This window comes from Garra rufa, chromosome 19, assembly GCF_049309525.1.
Source record: "Garra rufa chromosome 19, GarRuf1.0, whole genome shotgun sequence".
In the NCBI taxonomy this organism is placed as follows: Eukaryota; Metazoa; Chordata; class Actinopteri; order Cypriniformes; family Cyprinidae; genus Garra; species Garra rufa.
The window spans coordinates 40,507,474-40,532,823 of record NC_133379.1 but is presented as its reverse complement, the minus strand read 5'-3'; the positions used below and the strand labels follow the sequence as shown (position 1 = coordinate 40,532,823).

Sequence of the window (25,350 nt, the reverse complement as noted above, 5' to 3'; positions counted from 1 at the left end):
CAATTTGAAAAAAAAAATTATAAAACACATTAATAATACTTTATAATATTAACAAAATAAATAAAATAAAACAAAACACATTACATTTATTTTAAAAAACTTACATTATTATATATATTTTTATAATAACTTTCTTTTACCTATGAAAATAAAATTAAAAATACATGTATATTAAAATCCTGATATAAATGTACTTAATATATAATGTAATATAATATGATATAATATAATATAATATATAATAATTCATAACAATAACAGCAACAATATGCAATTTTAATACAACTTAATAAAAATGTATTACATTATCGTATTACATTTACATTATTGCATTTTACAATTTGATAAAAAAGAAAAAATAATCATCTTTACATGTGCTTAAGCTGCAAAACTTAATATGATTTTAAAATCCTGATATTATTTATAAATGATTAATAAACAATTTATAAAACACATTAATAATACTTTATAATATTAACAAAAGAAATAAAAAACACATTACATTTATTTAAAAAACTTAAAATTTTATATATTTATATATATTTTTCATAACTTTCTTTTACCTATGAAAATAAAATTAAAATACATATATGTTAAAATCCTGATATAAATGTACTTATAAAATACATGAATAATACTGTATAATTTTAACAAAATATAATAATAATAATAATAATAATAATAATAATAATAATAATAATAAATTCATAATAACAGCAACAATATTCCATTTTAATACAATTTAATAAAAATGTATTATTTTATTATTATATTATAAGTTATTATATTACATTTACATTATTTTACATTTTGATCTATAATGTTTACATGTGCTTAAGCTGTAAAACTTATTTTTTTAATTCCTGATAATTTATAATTTATATAATTTATATGAACACATTAATAATACTTTACAATATTAACAAAAATGATTAAAATAAAGTACTTCCTAAAATATATATTTAAAAAAAAATACATTTTTATAGAATATATTTTTATATAATTTAATTTATATTTATAATATTTTTTCTTTTACCTACGAAAATTAAATTAATAACACATGACATACAATAAATAAATAATAATTATTATAATGTAACATATGTTACATACGAAGTCCAGGCTTAATGTTGCTCAGAAAGAGAAACACAGTGACTATCATTGTTTTTTTTTATATTCCACATCATTTAAAAAAAAGTCCTCTAATAAATTACGAGCAATCACAGAGGTCAGCACTTTTCAAACAAACTTCTCTATATGCATAAAATACTGCAGGCCGACAGGAAAAAATGCTTGTATTTGTATTTGTGTCTGAAAACTGCTTGCAGGAGACAACAAGAATCCGGCGTTTCTTAACTGGGCCTCGCAGAGACCAAACCTGCTTACAGTCTGGAACTTTTGTGTGCTTCATTTAGCAGGTACATGACAGGAGGAGAACAGCGCGCTGGTGTGGACTGCACCTGCTCACACACACGCACACACACACACACACACACACACACACACACACACACACACACACACACACACACACACACACACACACACACACACACACACACGCCACCCAACCCTCCAATGCCAACAAACATCCTAAAAGTGAGTCGCTATTCCGCTGTGATTAGTCCTTATTAAACACCTCGCTGTTATTACAGACTTCAGCCAATGTTTTGATTACGTCCATTAACACACACACACACACACACACACACACACACACACACACACACAGTAAATCAGTGGCTTGTTCTGCTCTGTGCTCAGCATGCGCGTCTGCTAGTGTTTCATGACTCACAGGTCATTTTCAAAAGGATGGATGTGTTTGCAGGACAGACTAAGGCCTGTCCACATCACATACAGGTAAAGCTCACACAACGTCGCTGGATGCAGTTTCAATGAGAATCATGAGCCATGAAAACGTGGACAAAAAACACCAGGGTTTGTGAACGTGAAGCTCTATTATGTGCCCAAAAAATTAGAAAATGAAGGTCTAATGAACCTGATTTATATACTAAAGTTGTTTATCATGGGCTTTCCAGTTTGAGTGAAAGAAGGACTGCGATAAAACTCACTAACCTAAATAAATTTTAAGAGCCCTAATATACACACACATATATATATATATATATCAAAATTATTGATTTTTCTTTTATGCCAAAAATCATTAGGGAATTAGGGAATTAAGTAAAGATCATGTTCCATGAAGATTTTTTGTAAAATTCCTACTGTAAACCTATCCAAATGTAATTTTTGATTAGTAATATGCATTAAGAACTTAATTTGGACAAATTTAAAGGTGATTTTCTCAGTATTTTGATTTTTTTGTACCCTCAGATTCTAGATTTTCAAATAGATGTATCTCGGCCAAATATTGTCCTATCCTAACAAACTATACATCAATAGAAAGCTTATTTATTGAGCTTTCATATGATGTACACATTTCAGTTTTGAAAAATTTAACCTTATGACTGGTTTTGTGGTCCAGGGTCACATATATATATATATATATATATATATATATATATACATTTAAATATTAAAAAATATATATATATATATATATATATATATATATATATATATATATAAATTTAAATATTAAAAAATACAATTTTACACAATACATACAACAAAATAAATACATACATTAAAATATGAAAATTAAGAGCCATATATAAATATGCATGTATTTATGCATGTATTTATGCATGTATGTATATATATATATATATATATATATATATATATATATATATATATATATATATATGTTTAAATATTTAAAAAATTATTAAATACATTTTGCATAAATATAAGCTGATTAAGGGCTGTCAAGACATAAGGAAAATATCTAATTAAATACTTTATGTACCAAATAATTAATCTAAGAAAGAGTGATCATACTAACTATTTTTACATTTTTATCTGATTTTAGTAAAAACTTCTTGCTGGCAAACAGATAAAGCCTAAGTGATACATTTAAACCTTAGAATAGTGGCAAAATCTGTAAAATACCCAAAGAATAATAAAAAATAATTAAATATAAAATGTAAAAAAAAATAAATAAATAAATAAATTAAATGAAATTAAAGCTGCATTACATTTTTTTCCGTTTTAATGCATTGAAAAATAAACACACGCATATATATATATATATATATATATATATATATATATATATATATATATATATACATACATATATATATATATATATATATACGTGTGTTTATTTTTCAATGCATTAAAAAGGAAAAAAATGTAATGCAGCTTTAATATATACATGCATATTTTGATATATATATTTATATATATATATATATATATATATATATATAAAGTTTAAATATTAAACAAATAAAGAAATACATTTTACATAAATATAAGCTGATTAAGGGCTGTCAAGACATTAAGAAAAATATCTAATTAGATACATAAAAAGTTGCTAATTATTTTTACATTTGACATGTTTCACATTTTAATCTGATTAATCTGAGTAAAAACTGGTAAAACCTTAGTGATACCTTTAAACCTTAGAATAGTGGCAAAAACTGGTATAAATACCTACAGTATATAATAGTAATACAAAAAATGTAAAAATGTAAAAAAAAAATCAAAGTTTTATTACACCTTTACTGTTTCAATGTGTTGAAAAAAAAAAACAACGTAGATAAAAGAAGCAACTAACATTTTAAAAAATGCTGTCTTTTAAGTTCACATTTATGTAATTGAAGTTGTAGTACAAAACGACCAAGTATTTTCTAATAATGTTCACCACAGATGTTTTTTCCCCTACTTATAAACGCAAAATTCCCTCTTGAATTCACATTGTAGAGCAGGAGATTTATTTCAGACACAGGAAGTGATGTCACTGTCTGCTCAATGCTCCACAGGAAGGAAACATGGAAGGACAAACCCATGACCTCAGAGAGCCACCAACAAACAACTTAGTTCCTGTCTGTTAGTAACAGAAAACACACAAAAACCTTCAGTCTGTCTCCTCCAAGTACAAGCGAATAAAAACACTGATGACAACATCAAGCACTAAAGACTTTCGTCCAATCAAATGCTCTCTAGGTTCAATCATGATTCACCATTTTCATGAGGTACTTTTAGGAAGATCCCTGTTATAATACAGTAAAAAGAATATATATATAAAGAATATATATATATTCTTACATGCCTTAAAGTCTATGTTTATGACAGAAAACGAGAGAGAAAGAGAGATAGAGAGAGCATATTACAGTTTTCATGCTTTAAGTCAAGCTTAATTAGTCTGAGGCCGATTATTTGAATCACTGACCATTTGCTCACTGGATGAGACAGAGACGGCCAGCGGCACAGCACGGCATTATGGGTAAATGAGCATCAGCACTGCACACACACACACACTCAGAGATGTGTGACAGAAAGACACAAATCAACTTTCCAGATTTTTCTGATCACTGAGTTTAGATTCAATCTGACTCTCTAATGAATCATTCAGATGAATCTGTGAACCGGTTCGAGTGAATCATCAACAAGGCCAATGAAATATCATAAAGCCAAACAATAACACATCCCATCATGCTCAGCTACAAGCGAGTCCCTTTAGCTCTTACCTGCTAATCTGGAGTTGACGTACGGCGGAGAGATGCTGTCATGTGACCCCATTTCCCGACTGGCCATGTGACCGTACTGAGAGCCGTCAGCGTAATTCTGCAGGGGGCAAAGATTAAAGGTCAGATCAAGAGAAATGACAGATAGATAGATTTATAAATCAAAATATATTAATTAATGATAATGCATAAATGATAAATATTATTATAATATATTATATTATTACAGCTAAAAAATACACATATATGTTAATGTTTAATGGAACAAACTATTAAAAAAAATTATAATATAAATAAAACAAAAAATGTAATATAAATAAAGCAAAAAAATTAATTTAATTAAATTAAACAAATATTGAGATGCTTAATGGCATGATAAAAAAATAAAATAAAAATATTGAGGTGCTTAATGGCACAAACAATAAAGTGAAACTCCATATATTTTAAAAAGGAAAAAATATTTTCCAATTTTTTTTCTAAATTTGTCCTATTTACACATTTAATATACAGACACATACATGGTTCAGTAAGATAAAAATCATACATTAAAATTCTAAATTTATAAAATAATATAAAATGTAATGAAATTATAAATATATAAATGGTAAAATAGATAATACATAAATTAAATAATTTAATTTAATATAAATATTGAGGTGCATAATGGCTCAAACAATAAAAAGAAACTCCATGTAATGAAATGAAATGAAAAGTATATAATGATGTACAATGAAATGAGAAATATATTAATTATAAATTAATGATAATACATAAATTAAATTAAATTAAATATTGGGATGCTTACTGGCACAAATAATAAAGAGAGACTCTATATATTTTAAAAAGAAATACATGTAAAATCAAAATTTGTCCTGTTTACACATTAATAAGATAAAAATCATAAATTCAAATGAAAAATATATAATGAAATGTAATGAAACAATAAATATATAAATATTAAAATGTATGATAATAATAAAAAATAAAATAAAATAAATAACAAAACAAAACAAAACATTGGGGTGCTTAATGGCACAAACAATGAAGAGAAACTCCAAGAAACTTTTATTTTTTTAAAAAGAAAAAATATCAAATCAAAAATTGTCTTATTTACACATTTAATATACAGACACATACATGGTTCAGTAAGATGAAAAATCTAAATTTAAAATGAAAATTCTATAATAATATATTATATTAATGATAAAATAAATTATAATATACACATAAAACAAAACAAAACATAATAAAATAAAATAAAATATTGGCACAAATAATAAAGAGAAAAAGAAAAAAATATCAAATTAAAAATGTTCTTAATAAATAAATAAATAAATAAATGTATAATAATAAAATAAAATAAAATAAAATAATAAAATAAATACTGGGGTGCTTAATGGCACAAACAATAAAGAGAAACATACATGGTTCAGTTAGATGTAAAATGTAAATTTAAAATATAATTATAAATATATTATAAAAAAAAATATATAAAAATAATAAAAAATAAAATAAAATAAAAATATTTAATGGCACTTCATGTATTTTAAAAAAGCGAAAATATAAAATTAGCATTGGCCCTATTTAAAGTTAATATGCATTACAGGTCTTGCTTCACCACTGAAATACCTTTAGTTTCTGCCTGACATCACAAATATAAAACTAATTTTCCTTCTTCCTCTCCAACCACCTGCCTGTACAGTATATCAGTATGTAAGCTTCACGTTATGATCCAATCAAATCATAATGAAGAAATCCGGTCCTGTCTTACGTTTTCCCTTCCTGCATATTCAAATTCATTCAGAAATAATTAATAAGCCTGGCAGAAATCGAAAGAGTTCACAGGCCACATCCTCAAGAATTAATGCCAGCCTCATGTTTGGCTTTCAAGGTAAATGACTGTTAAAAATCTAAAGCGTGTCACGACACCTGCGACCTTTGACTGTCATTCAGGTGTTTATTCCCCTCCTGGAGAGTCAGACTCCCATCGCGGGTCACTGGGAATAAAGCGAGCTGACGTTCAGCTCCGGAAAGTTCATTCACAAAGACGGCGAATGAAAAGTTCACGGGATGTTTTACATAAGGGTGAGGATGTGAATTCATTTGCATTCGGCGGACGTGTAGAGTCCGGCGTGTGAAAGTGCTCCGTAAGCACGTCCTTGATTCACCTCCGCAGACCTGATCGCAGAATCTGCTGATGGCAGACGCTTCTAGATCTCAAGACCCGATCAGAGCGACCTTTGACCTCTCAGACGCCGCCGTCACATCCAAAGCGGAATAATGTCAAAATAACGTGCAAAAGTGCAAGATGTAATGCAGCGGCTGCCTCTAATGTACAAGATGCAACAGATGCATTGCAACTAGTTTAAAATGCAAAAATGTGGAGAATGAGAAATATTAGTAAAGAAGCTTACATTTATTAGTAAATACTGTAGTTCATCCAATATTTTTGCAATACATGCATATTTTTATGCAATTGGAGTACATACATCATTAGTTCAGCAACACATTATTATATTATATGTATAATATAATATAATATAATAATAATCATTTAATGAAATAAATTACTTAATAAATATTGAAGTAAAGCAAAATAAATATTGATTGGCATGAACTAGAAATACAGTTAAATTTAAAAAAAAGATAATATAAAATCAGAATTAGCTCTAATTTAAAACATGCACATAGATATATATTGTTTAATATATTAAAATTATTATTGTTTATTTAAATAAATTTATTTAGCTTCTAAAGTGACAAATGAGTACAGGTGATAAATATACAATAAACACAAATAAACATATAAATGATACAATAATTTTATTTATATAATATAATAAAATATAATATAATTTTATTTATATAATATAATAAAATATAATATAATATAATATAATATAAAAACATAACAGGTATCAGTATGTCAGTAAAATAAATAAATATTGAAGTAAAACAAAATAAATATTATGTCGTCCAATGGCATAAACAAGAAATAATAAACAAATAAATATATAAATTATAAAATTTTATTTATATAATATACTGTAATGTAATATAATATATTAGCCTATAATAATATAATATAATATAATATAATATATTAGCCTATAATAATATAATATAATATAATATAATATAATATAATATAATATAATATAATATAATATAATATAATATAATATAATATGTCAGTAAAATAAATAAATATTGAAGTAAAACAAAATAAATGATGTTCAATGGCATAAACTAGAACTAGAGTGTAATTTAAAAGAGGCTCTAATTTGAAACATGCATTTACATTGTTTTAATAAGATAAATATAATTTAAAATGACAACTTATAATTAATTAATTTAACTTCTAACATGACATAAATGAGGAATATAAGTCATAAATATATAATAAATATAAATAAATATATAAATGATAAAAATTATATTATATTATATTATATATAAAAGGAAAATAAATATTGATATAAATGATAAAATATTAATTGTACATAAATTATTATATTATATTTTATTATATTATTATATATAAATTCAAAATAAATATTGATATGTCTAATGGTATAAACAAGAAATAGAGTGTAATTAAAAAAAAATTATAATAATAAAATCTGAATTGGCTCTAATTTAAACCATGCATATATATATATGTTTTAATAAGATAAAAATCATAAATATTTATATTTAAATTAATTAATTTATCTTCTAAAGTGACATAAATGAGGAATACAAGTAACAAATATATAATAAATATAAATAAATATATAAATGATAAAATAAATAATCGTACATAAATTATATTACATTATATTATATCTAAAACAGAAATAAATATTGACGTTTACAAACGATAAATATAAAAAGCACTCACAATATACTGTACATACACACATTTCAATATGATGAGTATCATAAATTGAAATGACAATACATTTGAGAAAAAAATAAAAATAAAAATATAATAAATATACAAATGATATAAAATGTATTTAATTTAATATACACACAAAAGCTTTTATCTACAGAAATATAAAATTGAGGAATATAAGCACTATATATGCAGGTATTTATATACAAATTAGAGTTAATGCATCATTAGTTCAGAAACACGTTAACGTCAACCTCTATTGACATCAATTTAGTCAAATTAGTTCTTTTAAATTAGTATGTCTCCTTAGAAGTCAGCTGCCTATGTAGGGACCCTACAGCAAGACAACTCACTAGGGTTTGAACTCGAAACACTGAAACCTAAAGCGTTTCTAAAGATGTAAAATCTCACCTTTGTAGCACGAACTCCATTTCCCCAAGACGAACTCGCTCTGTCTTCCAGATCTACAAGAGAGAAGAGTAAAACAAATCACATTCACAAACTCATTCCAGTCTTTTTATTCATAAATCCTGTTCAAGTCTGCATTGACATGAAAAACCGAGTGTCCTAATTAAATCAGAAGAGCTGCCATTCATTGTCTTCACGTCACACTGTACATATTTCCCACAGAAACGAAGGTCGTGTGTGACATAAATGTTTACGTTCGTACGGGTCTAATCCTAATGACGGAGAAACAATACCACATTCTACACTTTATAATGGCGGTAATTAAGGACGCACATGCAGCTTGTGTCTTTACATTGTCTTCGGCTCTTTATTGAGTCGCCCACAGCGAAACTCCCCCCAAAAAAACCTCTCTGTGCGCTTCCACAAATTCTCTCCCACTCACAATGAGAGCTCAATCAAAACACGCTCGGAAAACTTCACTTCAAAGTGGTCCTCGTAACGCCGGCGCATGAAAGACGCGCGCTCTTTGTTGAGACGTTCATTTATCGTAAAGTCAACAGCTGATAAAAGGAGCCTGCATTCGCACAGGCCTTCGTGACTTCAAGAGAAACAAACAGCTTTAAAATAAGCTGCGATGAAGCGGGTGAAAGCTGCAGATCTGTCATCGGCGACTGACACAAAGAGTAAAAGGCGTCCGAATGCAGGTACAGACTCACGGCTCTTTAATGACATTCAATAGTGGATCAAAAGAAGGGTTTCCTGAGCGTCCCGAACGCATCTGAGAGACAAGGTCACATCCAGGTCACATTACAACACAAAGACTAAATATAGTGAATAAATATTTAAATATTTCTTTGAGAAAACCCATTGAATTCTTAAATATTCTTCAGAAATTATTATTAGTATTACTATTATTATTATTATTATTATTAATAAATTACTAAATGATTATATATATAATTTGACTGAATTTTCCTTAACATTAACTGCTGGAATTACAACATTTTTATGAAAAAATAAATTCAAAATTCAAAAAGGCTGCATTTAGATATATATTTCTTTGAAAAAATTGAATTTGTAATTATTGTTGAGAAATTATTATTATTATTATTATTATTATTATTATTAATAATAATAATAAATTAAGATTATATATATATATATATATTTTTTTTTCCTGAAAATTGACTGGAATTACAACATTTTTATGAAAAATTACATTAAAAATGCAAAAAAAGGCTGCATTTATATATACATTTCTTTGAAAAAATTGAAGTTGTAATTATTGTTCAGAAATTCTTCTTCTTCCTATTATTATTATTATTATTAATAAATAAATTTATTAAATAATTTATACATTTATTAGTAATAAATTACAATATATAATAAATAAAATATAATTTATTAAAAAGAAATTATAATTTATTAAAATATAATTTGACTAAATTTTCCTGAAAGTTGAATTTTTATGAAAACATATTTATATATATAATATGTTCTTAAATATATTTCAGTTATATTATTATTATTATTATTATTATTATTATTATTATTAAATTATTATTATTATTATTATTATTATTAATAACAAATTATGATTTATATATACATATATATATATATATATATATATATATATATATATAATTTGACTAAATGTAATTTTCCTTAAAATTGACTGCTGAAAATTTGGTTAAAATGCAAAAAAGGCTGCATTTATATACACACACACACACACACACACACACACACACACACACACACACACACACATCTATATATTTGGAAAAATCCATTGAATTCTTAATTATTGTTCAGAAATTATTATTAATAAATTATGATTTTATATATATAATTTGAATTAATTTTCCTGAAAGTTAAAACATTTTTATGGATAATTTGATTCAAAATTTTACAAGGCTGCATTTATTTATTTATTTTTTGAGAAAATCCACTGAATTCTTAATTATTGTTGGTAATAAAAAATAATAATAAATTATGATTATATAATCTGACTGTATTCTCCATTTATTTATGCTGATTTAAAGATACAAATAGATACGCACAGAAAGATATAGATGATTTAGTCTTTCATGCTAATTTAAAAACATGTTTATTATACTATTATTACTACTATTATGTTTATTATTATTCATTAATAACCCATGTATTATATATATCATCACAATGAGAATTTTTGAGGTTAAATATCAAAAATATCTATCTATACAGTATAAAACAGCACAAAAAAACAACAAAAATATAATGATTACATGAAACAATACTATAATTTATTTCTTTGTTTCTGTTGATTTGGTGGTGAATTAAAAGCCGTCACATGTTCCTGTCATCTCTCGTGACATTCAGCTCTACAGGAAGACACATCGGACATCACTTCCTGTCATGGTCACTGGATCTGAGGGTTTCTAGAAGGGTTTCGCTCTAAAGCCAGTTCAGGTGAGACATAATGAATTTATCTGAGCAGTTGCGCACACACACACACACACACACACACACACACACACACACACACACATCCATTATTTATCAGACTCTCTGTAACTCTCTCTGTAATTTATTACTCTGAATCTCCCTCCTTATCAGCTACTGCCCACACATTCCCACACACACACCTTTCACCTCTCAAACCTCTCCTGGCACCTGGGGTCTCGCTGCCTAAAGCCAGAACAGACCAATAGACCCATATTACACACACACACACACACACACACACACACAGAAATTGCAGCTCCATCTTGGTGAAGACGGATGGATTGGGGGAGGAGTGATGAAAAAGAGAAATATGAAAAGATCTGTGTGTGTGTGTGTGTGTGAGAGAGAGAGAGAGAGAGAGAGAGAGAGAGAGAGAGAGAGAGAGAGAGAGAGAGAGAGAGAGAGAGTCTGTTTAAACGGACTCATATTTTTTGATGTATATTCCAACTATATTCCAAACAAAATCACAAATGAGATCTCGTTAATGTTTCTTGCTGTTTTCTTCTTGTTTCTACAGTTTTACTTCTTTGATATCTCAAAGTCTGCAATCAGAAGTCTGAGATCTCAAACTCTCTTATGTATATATTGTTTTAGACAAGCTGCTTTACTGTGATAAACAAGAACTATTTGTCTAGCTATAGTTCTTGTCAGTCAGACAGCATATTAGTCCTTAAACACAAATACACAAAGCTCCAATAGTTACGAAATCATTACTCCAGTCTTCAGTGTCACATGATCCTTTAGAAATCATTCTAATATGCTGATCTGCTGCTTTTATAAATATCTTTACAGTCATTTTTGATCAATTTAATGCATCTTTGTTTAATTAAAATATTAAATTATGTTTTAGAAATGTGTATGACTTACTGTACTGTACTGTCTTCTGAAATAATTTATAACTAAACAAAATGTTATAAAAGGAGGGGAAGATGATGACCTTGTTTTTATAGACGTATAAGACAAAAGTCAAGTCAACTTTCTTGCTGTTTCCTTCTTGTTTCTACACAATTTTACTCCTTTGATATCTCAAAGTCTGCAATCAGAAGTCTGAGATCTCAAACATTTCTAGTCAAGTCATTTTATTTATATAGTGCTGTAGACAATACAGTTTTTTTCAAAGCTGCTTTACTGTGATGAACAAGAACTATTTGTCTGTCAGACAGCATATTAGTCCTTAAACACAAATGCATAAAGCTCCAAAAGTTGTGTAAAAAAGTAACAACATTTTTATGAAAAATTTGATTAAAATTTAAAAAACACTGCATTTGTTTGACCAAAATACAGTAAAATTGCAAAATAATATTGCAATTTAAAATAGCTGTTTTCTAGGCCAATTTACGTTAAAATGTAATTTATTTCTGTGATCAAATCTGAATTTTCAGCATCATTACTACAGTCTTTAGTGTCACACGATTCTTTAGAAATCATTCTAATATGCTGATCTGCTGCTTTTATAAATATCTTTAGTCACTTTTGATCAATTTAATGCATCTTTGTTGAATTAAAATATTAATTTATGTTTTATAAATTAATGTATATATGACTTACTGTACTTACTGCACTTTTTTCCTTCTGAAATGATTTATAACGAAACAAAATGTTATAAAAGGAGGAGAGGATGATCAAATAATATGAAGCATCTTCTTTAGAAGTAAAGTACATGCAGCAGTCTTTGTTTTTATAGACGCATCAATGTGTCTTGCTGTTTCCTTATTGTTTCTACACAATTTTACTCCTTTGATATCAAAGTCTGCAATCAGAAGTCCCAGATCTCAAACATTTCTAGTCAAGTCACCTTTATTTATACAGTGCTTTAGACCATACAGATTTTTTTCCAAAGCTGCTTTACTGTGATAAACAAGAACTACTTGTCTAGCTCTATACTTTCACTGAACGAATACTACTCACTCATTGGAGTCTGTTTTTATTTTACCTAAAGAATTTAAAGAAAAACACTTGGGATGAAGTTGATACTCCGATAAAATGCAACTCAGAATTGAAAGAGAAACCTCTAAGCAGTTACATGTCTTCCAGGCAATTTCAGTTTAATGTGCCTCATTAGCATGACAGATAACCTAGCTTAGCTAGCTTAGATTAAAGTGAAAACAGAGCACAGTCGGTCTGTCTGTTTAGATAGAGACATAGAACCAGCACAGAGTCCAAAACCTCTCAGAACCAGCTTTCAGAAAAAACAGGTTTTCAGTGATGTGAGACGCTAAACTCAAAGTCCAGTTCTGCTCTGAAATGGTCTGATGTAATTTAGCCGGTGCTGTTTGATTAAGATTCTGCATTTGTGTTTTCAATCCGATCTGATTGACAGCTGTCAGTCACAGAGACTATTATTCCTTAAAGAACAGCGTTCCAGAAATGACAAAAGTGATAACATTTTTACAAAAAATTTGATTAAAAATGCAAAAAAAGGCTGCTTTATTTGATCAAAAATTATTAAATAATATTGCAATTTAAAATAGCTGATATCTAGGCCAATCTATGTTAAAATGAAATGTATTTCTGTGATCAAATCTGAATTTTCAGCATCATTACTCCAGTCTTCAGTGTCACATGATCCTTCAGAAATCATTCTAATCTGCTGCTCAAGAAACATTTCTGATTTTTATCAATGTTGAAAACAGTTGCCCAATATTTATTTTTATTTTTCAGGATAATTTGATAAACAGAAAGTTCAAAAGAACAGCATTAATTTAAAATAGAAATATTTTTCAACATTATAAATATCTTTACTGTCACTGTGATTAATTTAATGCATCTTTGCTTTTTTAAAATATTTTTTTTATATAAATTAATGTAAATGACTTACTGTACTGTTTTTTTTTTCTTCTGAAATAGTCCATTTATAACTAAACACACTGTTATAAAAGGAGAGGAAGATGATGATCAAATAATATGAAGCATCTTCTTTTGAAGTAAAGCAAATGCAGCAGTGTTTGTTTTTATAGACGAATCAAACAGAACTAATCAGCTGTAAAATAACAAACTAGACTAGCCACTAACCCTGGCCTTGCAATGAATCAATCAATTATTAAAAATCCCACTGACAAACCAGAGTAAATATTGACATCACAGCGGCTTCATGTTCGGGACACGATGCAATATTGTTTTATTAGAAATATTTACTTTAAGCTTAAATATTGTTTCGTATCTAATATTGTTTGAAGAGAGAGTGAGTGTGTGTGTGTGTGTGTGTGTGTGTGTGTGTGTCTGTCTCTCTCTCCGGCCCCTCGTCAGCATCTAATGAAGTTACAGTGACAGATGAGTGTGTGTGTGTCTTTCACAGATGAAATTAAAGCTCCTGACACAAAACAGACTCATATTAATAGTGTTACGTGTGCTGTGAGACACAAACAGAGCCTGTCTTTTTCTCTCTCTCATCCCTCCTTTCATCTGTCGCTCTCTCTGGCCTTAAACTCCAGCATAAGAGACGCAAAACGGAGGAAAAGAGACCAGAGGAAAGAATAAAACGTTTAGAAAGTGTTGTACTGTTAAACTAAAATGTAAATATTAAGTTATTGTACAAAAGCATTTGTGTTAGTCTGTCTTGTTACCTGCAGCAAACACAATCACACACACACACACACACACACACACACACACACACACACACAGTGACGGTGGGTCATTAACCCAGACCTCCGCTGTCAGCTGGACTCCAATATGTCAGTCTATCAGGCGACCCATAACCCCCTGCTCTGATCCAGGACCAGAACAGCCCTCATGATCTTAATGACAGAGCTGTCAAACACACACACACACACACACACACACACACACACACACACACACACACACACACACACACACACACACACACACACACACACAGTGAAGTTCGTTCACATATTTTCTGTTTAGGACACAACGAGTTCTATATGTTCTGCAATATTAGACAGATACACTCAATATGTAGAACAATAAATAGAATGAAAGAATGATACTTAGAACAATAGATAGAACAATAGAACGATAAAAAGAATGCCATAAAGATAGAACAAAAGACAGAATGAATGGATAGAGCAATGGAGGGATGGATGATAGAGTAAAGGATGGATGGACAGAACTATGGTTGGATGGATGAATGAAGATGTGGAGGGATGGACAGATGGATGGATGGATGATAGATAGAACGATGGATGGGTGGACAGAACAATGTATGGACAGATAGATAGAACAATGGATAGATGGATGGATGACAAATAGAACGATGAATGGATGAACGGATGGATGGACAGATAGAACAATGGATGGATGGAAGATAGAGTGAAGGATGGATGGATTGACGGATGGATGAATGGATGGGTGGATGGATGGATGATAGATAGAACGATGGATGTATAGTTGGACAGAATGATGAATGGATGGATGGACAGGATGATGGATGGATGGATGGATGGATGGATAGATGGACAGAATGATGGATGGATGGATGGATGGATGCACAGAATGATGGATGGATGGAAGGTAGAGTGAAGGTTGGATGGATGGGCAGAACAATGGATGGATGGGTGGATGGATGGATGGATGGATGGACAGGATGATGGATGGATGGATAGGATGATGGATGGATGGATATGGATGGACTGAACAATTAATTGATGGATGGATGAAATCATGGATGGATGGACCGAATGATGGATGGATGGATGGATGGATGGACAGAATGATGGATGGATGGATGACAAAGGTGGATGGATGGATGGACAGACAGACAGAATGATGGATGGATGGAAGGTAGAGTGAAGGTTGGATGGATGGGCAGAACAATGAATGGATGGTAGAATGATGGATGGATGACAGAACAATGAATGGATGGTAGAATGATGGATGGATGGACAGGATGATGGATGGATGGATATGGATGGACAGAACAATTAATTGATGGATGGATAAAATCATGGATGGATGGACAGAATGATGGATGGATGGATGGATGGATGGATGGATGGATGGATGGATGGATGGATGGATGGATGGATGGATGAATGGACGGATGGATGGATGGACAGAATGATGGATGGATGGATGGATGACAAAGATGGATGGATGGATGGGTGGACAGAACAATGAACTGATGGACAGATGGTGGATGGATGAATAGATGGATGAAAGAACAGAATAATAGATGCATGATAGAATGATGGATGGATGGATGGATGGATGGACAGATGGATGGATAGACGGATGATGGATGGATGGATAGATGGATGGATGGACAGAATGATGGATGGCTGGATGGATGGATGTACAGAACAATGGACTGATGAACAGAATGATGGATGAATGGATGGATGGATGGATGGCTGGATGGATGGATAGATGGATTGACAGAACAATGGATGGATGGATGACGGAACAATGGATGGAAGGATGGATAAACAGAATGATGGATAGATTAAAGATATAATGATGGATGGATGGATGGACAGAATTATTTCACATCCAGTGATCTGAACTGCTCCACATTAATTTTACAGCTTTAGACTCTTAATGAAAGATGAATAGTGACTCATTTAAGACTGTTTTAGTTCGCAGGAGAGAATTTGAACAGAGATGCCTAAAATAAAGTTGATCCTAAAATGAAACAAATAAGAACTCCAATCATTAAACAGCAGTGGCTCATGTGTTCCAGTGATATTATCACCGTCACAGTCCCTCACAACATGCTTTAACCCTGCTAAAACCATCGTTACATGTGTAATCCAGTGCTTTAGTGCTTCACGTTGAGTGTGTGGTGTCTGAGGTGTGTGGATTTAAAGAGTTCCTGACGGTTGTTAGCAGGTGTTCTTCACACTCTCTCTCTCTGGGAATATGACATTATTCCCAGCACTTCTTCCACTAAACCCGGATTCCAGCATTCCCGAATGCACCTCCCCCAAAACCAGACCAGAGCAGCTGCTCACATCTGGAGAGATGCAAACGAGGAGAGGAATGAGGAGATGAGATGAGAATATACACACATCTGCACACATAGTGGAGACACACACTTATATTTCCATGCATTTGATTACTTAGCAAAGCAGCAGCACAACAACACTGTCATGGCATTTTTAGCAGTATCCTTCAAGAAAATAAAGGTAATGCAAAGTCTTAAAATGTTCTTTCAAAAATTGTAAGCTCACTGCAGTCTCATAACAAAATGATATAGTTTCCCAATAGATGGATGGATGGATGTCCAGTATCAGACAAAAACACACAAATGATAGAATGACAGACATGAACAATAGATATAAAGATAAAACATTTTATAGACAAACAATAGAAAGAACAAACAAGCGGAAGGATGGAACAGCGGATGGAATGATGGATGGATTGGTGAAAAAAATGGAGGTATGGATAGAACGATGGATGGATGGATGGATGGATGGATGTCCAGTATCAGACAAAAACACACAAATGATAGAATGACAGACATGAACGATAGATATAAAGATAAAACATTTTTATAGACAAACAATAGAAAGAACAAACAAGCGGAAGGATGGACGGATGGATGGATGGACAGTATGATGGATGGGTGGAGGGATGGAACAGCGGATGGAATGACGGATGGATTGGTGAAAAAATGGAGGTATGGATAGAACGATGGATGGATGGATGGATGGATGGATGGATGGATGGATGGAACAATGGTTGGGCAGAATGAATGATGGATGGATGGTGATTAAATATTTTATGTATCCTATATAAAACATTTGAAGAAGTTATTTTTTATGTTTTTGTAAAGTGTTCTGTCATGTATAAGAGCCAGGTGCTGTCACGTTGGATAAAGGAAGGTCTGGGTCCAAATGCAGGTGAGAATGAAATTTAATATAAATAAACAAATCAACAAACAAAAGGCCAACACGGCACAAACTAAGAACTAGAACACAAACTAAACCAAAGCCAGAACATAATCAAAGGTCAAGGAATCTCGGAACACAAAAACAAACATGACACAAGACAATGCAGACATGAATGCAGAGTGAGAAATGAGAGTTCTTATACAAAAGTCCAAATGGTGAACAGCTGTGAGTGAATCAGTGTTAACGACAAGGACAGGTGAATGCTATTAGAAGTGCAGTGTGAATAGTGACCTCAGGAGGCTGAGGGAAACCCCACAGCCCCGATCATGACAGTACCCCCTCCCTACGGAACGGCTTCCAGACGTTCCCAAAGTCTGGAGGGAGGAGGTACGGAGGAAGGCAAGTCAGGGGGAGGGATGGCGGGCCAGGCCCGTGCAGTGGAGGAACGTGAGTTGGCTTCGCCGCCGGAGGAACGTCAGTCGCCAGAGGAACACGAGCTGGCATAGCCACCAGAGGAACGCCAGCAGCCACCACCGCGTCCGGCACAGAGAAAGCGGTCACCACCGCGCCCGGCACAGAGAGAGCGGCCACCGCCGCGTCCGGAACAGAGAGATCGGTCACCGCCGCGTCCGGAACAGAGAGAGCGGCCACCGCCGCGCCAGAATCATAGAGAGCGGTCACCGCCGCGTCCGGAACAGAGAGCGCGGCCACCGCCGCGTCCGGAACAGAGAGAACGGCCACCGCCGCGTCCGGAACAGAGAGAACGGCCACCGCCGCGTCCGGAACAGAGAGAGCGGTCACCGCCGCGTCCGGAACAGAGAGAACGGTCACCGCCGCGTCCGGAACAGAGAGAACGGCCACCGCCGCGTCCGGAACAGAGAGAACGGCCACCGCCGCGTCCGGAACAGAGAGAACGGTCACCGCCGCGTCCGGAACAGAGAGAGCGGTCACCGCCGCGTCAGGAACAGCGAGAGCGGTCACCGCCGCGTCAGGAACAGCGAGAGCCGTCACCGCCGCGTCAGGCACAGAGTGAGCGGTCACCGCCGCGTCAGGAACAGAGTGAGCGGTCACCGCCGCGTCAGGCACAGCGAGAGCGGTCACCGCCGCGTCAGGCACAGCGAGAGCGGTCACCGCCGCGTCAGGCACAGAGTGAGCGGTCACCGCCGCGTCAGGAACAGAGAGAACGGCCACCGCCGCGTCCGGAACAGAGAGAACGGTCACCGCCGCGTCCGGAACAGCGAGAGCGGTCACCGCCGCGTCAGGAACAGCGAGAGCCGTCACCGCCGCGTCAGGCACAGAGTGAGCGGTCACCGCCGCGTCAGGAACAGAGTGAGCGGTCACCGCCGCGTCAGGAACAGCGAGAGCGGTCACCGCCGCGTCAGGCACAGCGAGAGCGGTCACCGCCGCGTCAGGCACAGAGTGAGCGGTCACCGCCGCGTCAGGAACAGCGAGAGCGGTCGTCGCCACCTCCTCGTGAAAGAGCGTCTCCACTCCCCCCGCAAAGCAAGGGCGCTTCCGTGCAGCCTCGGCGCTGCGGGCGTCCATCGCCGCTAAGCAGGCGTAGATGAACTCAAACCTAGCGGCCGACGCCGCCTCAAAAGACATCCCTGCAGTGTCAGGAACAGAGCTGGTGGTCGCCGCCCCCAAACGTGCGTCCGCCGCCTCCTCAAAAAAAATCCTCCCCGCTGGACCCATCTTTGATGTCTGCATTCTGTCACGTTGGATAAAGGAAGGTCTGGGTCCAAATGCAGGTGAGAATGAAATTTAATATAAATAAACAAATCAACAAACAAAAGGCCAACACGGCACAAACTAAGAACTAGAACACAAACTAAACCAAAGCCAGAACATAATCAAAGGTCAAGGAATCTCGGAACACAAAAACAAACATGACACAAGACAATGCAGACATGAATGCAGAGTGAGAAATGAGAGTTCTTATACAAAAGTCCAAATGGTGAACAGCTGTGAGTGAATCAGTGTTAACGACAAGGACAGGTGAATGCTATTAGAAGTGCAGTGTGAATAGTGACCTCAGGAGGCTGAGGGAAACCCCACAGCCCCGATCATGACAGGTGCATTTTGAAGGCGTCAAGGCCAAACTGACTGTGACGTGACTGTTTACAGAAAGAAGTACTGGAGATGGGAGATGCCACAGGATAAGCGGAACTAGATAATGCGTGTACATCTTGTTAAAATCCTGACAGCTCATTAAAATCCTAAAATGTATATGCATTGCAACCTTGGGTACCCGGAAAGTGGTTATCTTCTGAAAAAACAGTCTTGCAGGTGGTTTTCTACAATGAAAGAAAGCATTATGAAAACTCATAATCAACAGTGGAAAAGCACTGGGGGTGACGTATCAATAAGTGATCAGTATGCTCATTGGACTGTGAACGATAACGAAAATGTACAAAAATGGTATACTGGACACCGAATAATTCAGATGTTCTGCATGCATCTCGCCTTTGTTGTCTTCTTGCAATAAAGTCTATTTTTGACTTCTGAAACTCTGGTTCTGAATATTCTTGACAGATTTATAACATTTTCTTCACAACAATGGATGGAATGATGGTTGGACAGAACAATGGATGGGTAGATGGATGGAATGATGGTTGGACAGAACAGTGGATAGTAGATGGATAGAATAATGAATGGATGGATGGAATGATGGTTGAACAGAATGGATGGGTTAAAGAATGGAGAGATGGATAGAACATTGGATGGATGGAATGATAGATGGACAGAACAATGGATGGGTAGATGGAAAGAATGATAATTGGACAGAACAATGGATGGATGGAATGATGAATGAACAGAACGATGGATGGATGGAATGATGGATGAACATAATGATGGATGGATGGATGAACAGAACGATGGATGGATGGATGGAATGATAGATGAACAGAACCATGGATGAGTAGATGGAAAGAATGATGATTGGACAGAACAATGGATGGATGGAATGATGAATAAACAGAACGATGGATGGATGGAATGATGGATGAACATAATGATGGATGGATGGATGAACAGAACGATGGATGGATGGATGGATGGAATGATAGATGGACAGAACCATGGATGGATGGATGAATGGATGAATCAATGCTTGGATGGATAGACGGATGGAAGGTGGTTGGACAGAACAATGGATGGTGGATGGGTGGACAGATGGATAGATGAATGGACAGACGAATGGATGGAATGATGGTTGGACAGAACAATGAATGGGTGTATGGATAGAATGATAGATGGGTGAATAAATGGATGGAATGATAGATAGACAGAACAATGGATGGGTAGATGGATGGAGTAATCGTTGGACAAAACAGTGGATGGGTGGACGGATGGATGGATGAATGTACGGACGGATGGAATGATGGTTGGACAAAACAATGGATGGGTGGATGGATAGAATGATGGATGGATGAATGTATGGATGGAATGATAGATAGACAGAACAATGGATGGGTAGATGAATAGAATACTGGATGGATGGATGGATGGATGGTTGAACAGAACAATGGATGGGTAAATGAATAGAATGACGGTTGGACAGTACAATAGTTGGTTGGGTGGATGGATGGATGGATGGAATAATCGATGGGCAAAATAATGGATGAATAAAAAGAATAAAGGGAACGATAGAACAACGGATGGATGGATGAAACGATGGATGGAACAATGGATAGATAGACAGACAGATAGAACGACAGATAGATCAGGACTCATCAGGATTTGTGCAAATTAGTGCATATTTAATTAGACGATGCCTCATTTTCATATTTAAACATACTATTTCAGAAAACTTGTAATACAAAACAATTGTGTGATTAATGTGATTAATCACAGTGGGAACTGACACTTACTGGGATTAATCAACAGCGGGAAGGAGAAGAGTAGAACAAGAAAGTCTTGATCTCAGGGATGCTGGGTAACACATTTAACCCTGACTAACCTTTGCAACGCTTATGAAAACTCAACTCTCTGCTATCTGCATTAAAACCAATCACTTCAAACCTGACGGAAAAGACAAATCAAAGTCGAATGAAAATGTCATTCGACTTCTGTGTAATAATCACATATAAGGGGTTGTTAAGAGATGCTTGACTTGCTAAACACTGCTAATAAACACAAAGAGAAGAGCACAGAGATGTGGAATGAGACGAGGCCGATCTCAATAATTCAGTCATTATCACTAAACCACTCAGGGAACTTCCTTCCTGCACAACACTCAAGGGAACGACCTCATTTCCTGGGCTCAGCACAGAGAGGGTCTGTTCACTTTGACCCCTAAACATGACCTTTGACCTTTTCAAACCATGCACACACACACAATGACACACATGGTGCTGCATGATTTGCTGGAAAAAAAATGTAAATTTAAATTTAAATTAAATAGAAAATTTTTTTATTGTCATTTTATAAAATATTATTTAATGTTAATATATTTTGATATTATTAAAATACTAAATAAACTCCAAAATAAAAAAAAATATTTAAGAAAATATAATAAAAATAATTTTAATAAACATGTTATTATTGCACTAAGCCATATGGTGATTTTGGTTTTTGTTCAATAAATCACGCAGCAATAAAACCACTGGGTTTATCTGGGATCAATTTTATATTTGTTATTCATTAAAAAAAAAAAAGAAGTCTAAGGCTTGACATCCTATTTGTTGCGAATAATGCAAGCTCGAAACTTTGTGTGACAATGGTCTGAAAATGATGGATTGATCTTTAAAGGAGGAATAATTTGACAGATTCGGCATCATCAATCTGACTGCACTCTCTTAAACGTTAGTTCCCCCTCTTGGAAAACACATTTTTTCCATCTTCTCTTTCGCTATTTTGCTTCTTAAATTGAATTCAATCTTTGTTCCCACATCCTGAGGCTACTGACGTCTCGCCGCACCGCAGAGAAAGTTCAGATGATTCATTTCGTGGCCGCGACGGCTTTCAACATCAAAAAACGGGAACAGATCGACGTTCTCTCCGAATCTGTCAGAAGCCGTTAGTTATATTCGGGGGCCGGGTCGTGTTTTTACAACATTACATGAAACAGATGAAGCTTCCTGCGAGGTGAAACCGCACCTGCAGCTGCGCGAGAAACCGATGGAAAAGATCTGCTGAGGAATGCCTCTGGCGACGGGTTAACCAGACCTGCACTAGTCTCTCTAGGTTAAAGCAGCACCTGCGCTCAGCAGAGGAACAACAGAGCCTCTCTGTGTGTTTTAGTGGCTGTCGTTGGTGGTTTGGCTTCCTGATGGCAGTTACAGATGTCAAGAGCTTTAGACTCTTAGTCAGGAAGGTGCTGAGCTACAGATGACGTCTGCTGTTTCACTGAGAGTCAATGACAGCAAACACATTAAAAATGATCTCTGTGTTACAGGATATGAATGGACAAAAAATATAAATTGATACTAAACCACTTCAGACAACTGATGACATTTTACTGACTGACCTGATACAAATAAACTCAAACAGACTGAACATATGAGGTAGATTCATTTATAGTGTAACAAGATTTATTTATTAAGTATGCATGAATTGAATATAACAACTACTAAAATTTCCACATTCAAATTAAAATAATGCAATACATTTATATACTAATAGTTTATTTGCAAAAACAATAACGCCATGTTTTTTATTATGTTTGTATTGTATTTTATTGTGTTTGCTAGCTTTATTTTTACTTTATATCAAAATAACCCATAAACAGTTTGATTGAGATTAACTGGAATGCACAATAAAAAAAAATATTTTTGAAAATTGTTAAAAACAAAAACATCTGTTTTTGCAGATGAACTGATATATAGTATATAGTTGCAACTATATTTAAATTTATATTTTATATAACATATAAAAGAAAAGAAAAAAATAATCAATAATAAATAATATTAAATTCTACATAAACAATTATTTTTTTCTTTGGTGTTTGGATATTTCATTTTTATAATAAATCTTAGACACTAAATAGTTTTCAGATAAATAAATAAAATTTACAAAATAAAAAATTTTGAATTTTGAAGTGCATCTAAAAACCATTATATATATATTGGAAAGTATGTGAATAAAATACACATAAATTTGTAATAAATTTATATAAATATGTAGCATAGTTCTTACATGCTACAATAACATACAACAATTTATTTATATTATATATCCCTTATATATCTCTTAGTTCATTTAAAAATATTTATATATATTGAAACGTATGTAAATGAAAATTTTAACAAATTTATATAAATATATATAAATTAGTAATATATTTATATAAATATAGCTCCTACATGTTTATTAAATTATAATATGTATTATAAATATTTTATATTATATATCCCTTATATAATTTATTTTATTTTTATTTTATTTATATCCATTTTATTTTGGGGGATGCAACTTTTGATTTGAGCTACAAAATTTAGACTAAAAAAGTTGAACTGACATTCCTACCATGTTTTTTTTTTTAAGAAATTAATACTTTTATACAGCATTAAATGATGCATTAAATAATGCAAAAAAATATTTGTCAAATAAATGCTGTTCTTTTGAACTTTCTATTCATCTGTGAATCCTGAAAAATAAAATGTATGACGGTTTCCACAAAAATAGTGGGCAGCACAAGTGCTTTCAACATTTCTTGAGCAGCAAATCAGCATATTAGAATGATTTCTGAAGGAGTAATGATGCTGAAAATTCAGCTTTGATCACAGAAATAAATTACATTTTAATAGATATTCACATAGAAAACAGCAGTTTGAAATCACAATAATATTTCACATTTTTACTGTATTTTTGATCAAATAAACAAAGCCTTGGTAAACTGAATTCTTTCTTTTTTTAAACACTCATGCCATCAGATTTTGAACTTCCGACAAAACTCCCGACAAACTCTGACATCAGTCACTATTATTATATGGGTTCACCTCTCATGACCGTATGTCATCCATCATTACACCCGCACTAATATCACAACTCACACTCCGTTATAAAACAATGCCGAAAGAATTCCCTGCTTCCGGCTTCCTGTTTTCCCAAATGGGGATTTCCATGCATTGATTCTGGTTTATTCTCATCCTGATCCAAAACAGAGCTCACAAAGAGAGTGATCGTGGGTCACGGCTGCGGTCACGGGTCCGATCGTCCTCACGCTATT

The 25,350-nt window shown here is 33.2% G+C and overlaps 1 protein-coding gene across 1 annotated transcript in view; it reads right to left on the bottom strand.

Annotated features, from left to right (window-relative positions):
* Positions 1–25,350, bottom strand: part of LOC141292115 (transcription factor 4-like) — a 360,731-nt gene that overhangs the window by 295,062 nt on the left and 40,319 nt on the right. The window contains exons 5-6 of the mRNA XM_073824070.1: positions 8,890–8,942; positions 4,602–4,698 (exon numbers count right to left, since the gene is read on the bottom strand). Coding sequence (XP_073680171.1) covers positions 4,602–4,698; positions 8,890–8,942 — 150 coding nt within the window. The remainder of the gene's footprint in view (positions 1–4,601; positions 4,699–8,889; positions 8,943–25,350) is intronic.